Source organism: Octopus bimaculoides, chromosome 10 (assembly GCF_001194135.2).
Source record: "Octopus bimaculoides isolate UCB-OBI-ISO-001 chromosome 10, ASM119413v2, whole genome shotgun sequence".
Lineage (NCBI taxonomy): Eukaryota > Metazoa > Mollusca > Cephalopoda > Octopoda > Octopodidae > Octopus > Octopus bimaculoides.
This window is the reverse complement of record NC_068990.1, coordinates 30,220,193-30,228,212: the sequence shown is the minus strand read 5'-3', so window position 1 is coordinate 30,228,212 and position 8,020 is coordinate 30,220,193. Positions and strand designations below refer to the sequence as shown.

At 37.9% G+C, this 8,020-nt stretch overlaps 1 protein-coding gene across 6 annotated transcripts in view; it reads right to left on the bottom strand.

The window, feature by feature from the left end:
* The window catches only part of LOC106868200 (uncharacterized), a 137,555-nt gene that overhangs the window by 6,094 nt on the left and 123,441 nt on the right, over window positions 1–8,020 (bottom strand). For all 6 annotated transcript variants that reach the window (XR_008265018.1, XR_008265019.1, XR_008265020.1 and 3 more), the window contains 5 exons: window positions 6,178–6,287; window positions 4,799–5,536; window positions 3,722–3,799; window positions 2,387–2,514; window positions 823–970 (listed from right to left, as the gene is read on the bottom strand). Coding sequence is in view for 1 of the 6 variants with exons in the window: in XM_052971099.1 (XP_052827059.1) it covers window positions 823–970; window positions 2,387–2,514; window positions 3,722–3,799; window positions 4,799–5,536; window positions 6,178–6,287 (1,202 nt within the window). In the remaining 5 variants the exon portion in view is untranslated. The remainder of the gene's footprint in view (window positions 1–822; window positions 971–2,386; window positions 2,515–3,721; window positions 3,800–4,798; window positions 5,537–6,177; window positions 6,288–8,020) is intronic.

Sequence of the window (8,020 nt, the reverse complement as noted above, 5' to 3'; positions counted from 1 at the left end):
TTCTAGGGTCGATTTGTTTGACTAAAGGCGGTGCTCCAGCATGGCCACAGTCAAATGACTGAAATAAGTAAAAGAATAAAAAGAAAGAAAGAATATATATATGTTCACGGTGGTGCACCAGCATGACCGCAGCCACTTGGCTGAAACACATAAATAAATAAAATATTTATATAACTAGAAATATTAATATTTCTAAGTCTCTCTAAAGGAGACTGGCAGCAGTAGTAGACATTAATAGATATCACCAAGCCAAAATGGCAGTCCAAAAAAATAGGACAAATGCTGCTGTTGATTAGCTCCAAGAGGCCATCACCTCTAGCTAGCTATGTGACACATGAACCTGTGTCCATTATAACCTTCGAACAGGGGAGGTCAGCTGCTGCCCCTTGCTGGTTTGGCATCTACAGACTAGTTTGTAATAATAACATAATAATAACATGGAAAAATACCTTAGGAATGAGAACCCAGGTTCGAAATTCTCTCAGGACATTTGATGAAGGCTGGAGGGTATATCAGCCAAAACGTGTCAACAACAATCAAGATAAGGACAAATATCCGTCAAATGTAAATAATGTACATAATTCCTCATCTCTTAAATATAGAACTATATTATTACCAAATACTACATTTTTTTTCTTCATTTTATACATTCTAAGAGCTAAAATTTACATTTTTCTAGTGTACTGTATTTTACATGACTATAACTACTTTGATAAGATTTGATCTCCCAAGCCTGTTTTACAAATCTTGAAGCTAAATAGAATTAAAGGACAACCAGTAACAAACCAGCAGCCATTTAAATACAAATTGCTACTGACTTACCAATGGAATAACTTGGAGTGATGTCAAAGTGGTCAGTTGACTGTTCCCATTCCTCACAAAATATTGTCGTTCAGCTAAGAGTTTCTCGAGATGACCCACCTCAATGTTAACAGCTGTCCACAACTCATACAATTCATCCATCATTAACCTAGAAATGTAACAAACATAAACATTTGTTTAACAATCAACGTAGAAAGAAGTGACAGATCAGCTGAAAAGCCCTGCTTATAAATTGTAATCAAGTTCAACTTACTAGTTGTACACAACTAGTAAAGTTGTTACAACAGCAGTTTGCAGAATGAAAGGTAAAGAGTTCATATCCCATCAATTGCATTGTGTTTTAGTCTTAGTAAAGTGTATTTGGTTCTTAATGATTTACTCAACCTCCAACTCATTCACCTTTGTGTTCCAGCTAGGATTTCCATGTATTTATTCTACAGCAAGACACCATTATCTGTCCCCTCTACACCTTAAATCCCTCAACAGGCACAAAACCACACCCACTGAATACTACCCCACCACCTCTCAGTCGAAGGATTTTTGTCTTGCAAGGTACTTGGTGACCCTGTCAGTTATGGTACTATTTAAAAAGCACCCAGTATACTCTGTACAGTGGTTGGCATTAGGAAGGGCATCCAGCTATAGAAACCATGCTAGAACAGACAACTGGAGCCTGGTGCAGCCCTCCAGCCTTGCCAGCTCCTATCAAATCATCCAACCCATGCCAGCAAGGAAAACGAAATTATATTATGATGATGATGATGATGATGATAAGCAACAAAAGTAGTTACAGCTTGTCTTGAAGCTTTGATGGGGCAGGGTTGAAGTGTAACATCATTGATGAGTGATTTGTTGATACCTACACACACACACACACACACACACGTATAGATACATGTGTGTGTCTTTTTGTCTTAAGATTGTGTGGTGGATAGTTGTCTCAGGTATGAAGAATCTCAGGAAGGTCTCTTCTTTTAATTCAACTAAAAAATATTCCAACACACCTTGATTACTAAGAAGAACACTTCTTGGAAAAAAGGTGACTGATATATGAATCTGTATTAGTTGATATTATTGCTAACGAGACTAAATTAACACCCCAGCCTCAAATGAGCCAGACTTCTTTAAGAAACTAGATAAGGTACCATGAAATATGGAGCTGATTCCTTGCAATTTGCAAAAGCTTTCATATTTTATATTAAGATAATAATAATAATAATAATAAATAATAATATTACAATGGCAAAATAGTCCCATGGATTAAGAGTTAATTAAGCTAATGATTCCTGATTCAAGAGTTGGGCAACAATTTGTTCTGCACTGCTTCAGTCCACTGAGTTACCAGGAATTGCAATTATTACCTGGAAGACAATTTTCTATTCAATAATAGATTTTCTTGATAACATCACTAATGCTCCACCACCACTCCACCATCCTGGGGCTTTAGAGATAAAGCACATTCACACAACATATTGGAAACATAGATAAGCTCCAGCCCAAGGCAGAGAAAAATTTCAAGAGATAAAAGATAAAAATGAAAGAAGGAAGAGAGAAAGCCACTTACGTCTCTTCGTCAGATAACAACTCAGCCATGTGGTTATAACATGATAAAAATGTACTTTCTATTATTTGCAAATCAAACTTATAACGTTGAACAGCATGTTGCATTAGCTGGTTCTCTTCCTGCAGGTGCTGTAATTAAATTGCCAGGATGTTTAGGTGTTTCAAAACAAAACAAACAACACACACATAGAAGTTTTCAAACTTAAAACGTGATTGAATAAAAAGATTTGACACTTAAGTCCTCCTTGACACTTCCTTACCACAATTTTATCTCTCTGACTACATCCTGGTCTTTGCCACGCCCTCTTCTAAAATATGAGTAGCCATGTAGCTCCTCTGCTCTGGCCCCGGCTCGCATCCTTTTACCCATTTTTGCCTTCATCTCCTCATATAAAACCGGTTCCCTCAGGGCTCATAGCGTTGCAAGACATGTGGCAACCTCATTAGTGCTGGTGCCATGAAAAATGTCTCCAGTTCACTCTGTGAAGGGGTTGGTGTTATGAAGGACATCCAGCTCTAGAGACAATGCTAAAGCAGACACTGGAGCATGATGCAGTTTTCAGACCCAGTGTCAAATTGTCAACCCATACCAGCAGCGCACATGGACATTAAAAGAGGATGATCATTTCATAAAGATTCTGGATTTTCCTGGATAATATGTATGACAACAACAAACTCGATCCCTAAATTGTTTTATCACAAGTTTCATAATTTTAATTAAGTTGAATTGTGGATGTTGTGATGTTCATGCTTTTTTCTCACAGGTGATTGAATTATGGTAGGTCCATCTGTCCATCCATACAATCTGTTGCACTGTAAGGCTGTGAAAGCTGAACCCTAAGAACAAACGACATTGCCAAACTCAAAGTATTTGGAACCAAAGAGTTCTGAGGATCAGCTGGACTGACCATTGAACAAACAAGTTAGTGCTTGAGAAAATGGGAACAAAAAGAATTTTTAGCAACTGTTAGGAAGAGAAAGCAGCAGGATTCTGGGCATGTCATCAGGGCCCACATCCTAAGAGGAAAAGTCAATGGGAAACAAAAAAAAGGGGGGAGATTGAGAAGATGCTAGCTGGATGACATCAAAGAATGGACCATTAGATCACTGTCTGAATGTACACCCATGGCCAGAGCTAGAAATTGATGGAGAAAGATGTATTCATGGTCCCTCAGCAATGAGGACAGAAAAAGGTAAGACAAGGCATACATCATTTATGCACAGGGCTGCATACAGGACACACACAAATATATAAACACATGCAGGGAGACACTCAAAAATTACATTTTTTTAAAAACTGTATATAACAAAAAAGGAAGAAACCAACTATATTTACCATGTTGATTGGTTTTTCTGCCCAAATTTCAATTTTGACACGAGGAGTGTATGGCAGGAATGGATTATTTACAAAAGACTAGAAACAGAAATAAAATTTAAAAAAAAACTTTACATAGTCATTATCTTATAATACTGAATTTCAAATTTTGGCACAAGGCCAGCAGTTTCAAGGAGGGGGTTAAGTCAATTACATCAACCCTAGTATTCGACTGGTACTTATTTTATTGGCCCTCAAAGGATGAAAGGCAAAGTTGACCTCAACGGAATTTGAACTCAGAACATAAAGATGAATGGAATGCTGTTAAACATTTTTCCTGGCATGCTAACGATTCTGCCAACTTGCCACATTAATAATATAATTGATTTATAACATACACATTGTAACAGGGACCAGTCACATCAAACCCAGTGCTGCACTGACACTTAAAAATAATTTTAGTTCTCAAATTATTTTGTTGAATATCTACAAAAAAAGTCCACAGGTTAAGTCTTTCCTATTTTCTGACTGAAACAGATTTTCATCTTGATCTTTCAAGATCTGGTAAAAAAAATACCAGACATATACTGGGGTTGATTTCATTGACTTCTCTCGTGTCTAAGATTTGTGGTTTTGTGTCTAGGTTAGAAGTCAACATTATAAGCACAGGCTTGGCTTTAAGAAGTTTGCTTCCCAACTACATGGTTCTGGGTTCAGTCCCATTGCGTGGAATGCATGACACCTTGGACAAGTGTCTTCTATTATAGCCTCAGGCTGAGCAAAGCCTTGTGAGTGAATTCGGTAAAAGAAGTCCATTGTGAGTGTGTGTCTTTGAGTCTGTGCTTGTGCCTCATCACTGCTTGTGAACAGATGTTGGTGTGTTTATGTCCCTGTAACTTAGCAGTTCAACAAAAGAAACCAACAGAATAAGTATCAGGCTTTAAAAAAATAAGTTCTAGGGTTGATTCATTTGACTCAAAATTCTTCAAAGCGGAGCCCTGAGAAAAAGAACGATGCACATACACACACACACACACATACACACACTTGCATGTAGATGTGCCACATGTACACAAATCAAAAACATTATCAACTTACTTGTATAAATGTCTTCCGATTCGTGAGTTTTAGAAGTTTTCTGTATTCTATCACATTTTTGCTTGTCTCTTCTCTCCAGCTTATGGAACGACTACTCAGCAGACCAAATGGCGAATCAGTATCTTTGTAATGGTAGTTCTGATGTCCCATACAGATTTGACTCTTCGGGTGATTAGTTACAGTGGATTCCAGCTCCCTGTAACTGCAACCTGATCTTGAAGAACCATCGGCATCATCACTATTCCATTTTTGATTATTGTTAGAATCATTATCACAGAACAAAATATTTCCGTCAGAGATGAACAAATTGAGAACAGAAGTTTCCTTTTTGCTCGCCGAGCGAGGGCTCGTTTCTGAAGTTGGGTCTGTTATGTGGGAGAAATTATTAGAGGCATCGATGTGGAGAGACATACCATATGCAGTAGAAACTGTAGACTGGTAAGGTACAGAAGAGTGTAGGTGTGCACATACTTGGTTAGGGTTAGCACACCAAGTACAGAAACAACATGTGTCCGTCTGACTGGCCATAGTTTGTTTTTGGAAGGGATCAGTAGAAACAGCCCTGTCAGATTTAAAGATTTGTTCAGTGCCAACAGATTTATCACAAGGACACTGGGAAGAAGATGAAGATGAAGAAGCAGCAAGGTCTTTGACTGTTGTGTCTGAATTGATGCTGAGTCGTTTGCAGATTCCTGCATGGATGGCTTCGCTGCTGTCATAAGCTCCTCGATCACCGACCTGGAAGTTACAAGATAAGATGAGAATGGACATCTTTGCTGGGAAAGAAAGAAACAGACAGGAAGAGAGAGACGATGATGAGTGAGAGAGGAGAGTAGAGAGAGAGAGAGAGAGAGAGAGAGAGAGAGAGTGTAGAGATATAAAGTTTGTTATATATGTGAAGAGAGAGAGAGAGAGAGAGATTTGTGCAAGTGTGTGTGTGTGTGTGTGTGTGTGTGTGCATGGCTAGGTGCAAATTCATATGTGTGCATGTGTATACCTGATTTGTATGCAATATAAACCTGGATATATTTCTTGTTTTTAATGAGATAAGCAGCAGTTTGGGAGCCTACAGGATTAACCTTTACCATTGTGAGGGGAGTAGCATGTACATAAGGGGTAAAGCAAAGGTCGGGTGGAAAAGAGGTGGAGGTGATGCAGGGAGACAATTAGGGCCACTCAGGGAACAAAAGACACAAAATTAAGCTTAAGGACGATGATGATGATGATGATGATGATGTGGGGTGACAGCAGCAAAACAAAAAGGATTAAAGACAGAATCTGAAGTAAAATTAAAACACAGATTAATATTAATTTAGTCTGTAAAATAATTTTTTTTGTCTTAAATGAAAGAAGAAAGTAAAAAAAAAACCCATAATTACATCATTGGCTGATAATGCATCAAGATACGACATTGGTGGCTCCACCAGACTGTCAGATTCTACATAACCACTGCTATCAGACTGAGCACTTCCAATACGGTAGATAGAAGCTGTGCAAAAACAAAAATGTAGTGAGTCAAATAAAGAGAGGACACTTTTTAGAAATGTCAAATGAATGAATAAACAAACGAATAACAAATAAAAACAAAAAATAATGAAAAACACCTTCTCCCCAAAACAGACAACGAAAATGGCCCACAACACAGAAAAACCATTTATTGTTGTATAATTAGTGCAATTTAACATTTCCAATGAAAATAAATAAGCATGTACAGTGACAACATGGAGATAAAGTTGAAAGCATAAAGTTTTATGGCAACTAAGTAGTTAAAAAGATACTCAAGCTTATTGAAGGGGTCCGGTATGTAAATTATTATTGTTATTATTATTATTACAGTGTATACACAAGAGTGGATGACAGAACAATAGTATCGTCTCTTCACTCGCATCCCATTCCACCACATTATCTGTTGGCCATAATAACAGATTCATCTTCTTTGTTGATACGTTACCAGATTCCACTCTACAACATAGGTTGCTGTCTCCATCACTGATGCCAAGAGACCTACTAGTTGTTGTCTGCCCTTGACCCATATATGTATGTGTGTGTGTGTGCATGTGTGTGTGTGTGTGTGTGCATGTGCATGTGTGTGTGTGTGTGTATGGGTCACTAGGTAGATATATGTATGTAGGTTAGTGGACAAATGAATGTATGTGTATATATCTATAAATATATATAAATCAGTGGACAGATATATGTATGTGCATATATATATATCATCATCATCGTTTAACGTCTGTTTTCCATGCTGGCATGGGTTGGACAGTTTGACTGAGGTCTGGAAAGCCAGCGGCTGCACCAGGCTCCAATCTGATCTGGCAAGGTTTCTACAGCTGGATGCCCTTCCTAATGCCAACCACTCTGAGGGTGTAGTGGGTGCTTTTTACGTACAACTGGCACACACACACACACACACACACATATTCAAAGTGTGAGTTAATGTATCAAGCAACCCCTTACATGTTCCTCTGGCAGCTCATAAGTTGCCACAGTAGTAGCATGGATCTCAGTCAAACTCGCTTCATTCATTTGTAGGTTGTACACAATATGTGTTTTGGGGAAAAGCTCCAAATGTCTTCTTGACCTTTTCTGCAAATTAGTACCAGAACACTCGCATCTACAGACCAACATGGATTTTACCTGTGCAGTCCTGCATTTCTTTCATCATTTCCCATTCGTAGCATCAACATTTAAGTTCTAGTGTCTGTGCTTTATATGAACTTTCAAAAAAAAAAAAAAATTATTTACCAATGTGGGTAACATCAGTTAGCTAAATCCCAGAAATTAATTCACATTTGGACAAATGCATCTTTTTTTCTCTTCTCTTTCTCTGCTTCATCACCATCACCACCAGCAGTAACAGCAGCAGTGCCCAGAGAGAAGCTAGTCCTGCCTTCAAGGTCACTCTCAGTTTAGTGTCAGGGGTTTTAACATTTTAACAATAATTATTTTTCAAAGTTTTTTGCTCTAGATTTTAACAAGTAATGTGTCTTTTGTTTCAGGACACACTGTTATAATGATGAGAAGATTTTTAACTTGTGACCTTTATCATAAAATTAGCAAACCTAAGTAGAGATAATATATTGAGATTGCAACTTTAACTGATTAAAAAGCACCTACAGAAGTGGCATTTGATTTTGGGAATTTTATAAAAGTCAAGTCATAAAAGAGGGAGGGAGGGAGAGAGAGAGAGAGAGAGAGAGAGAGAGAGAGAGAGAGAGA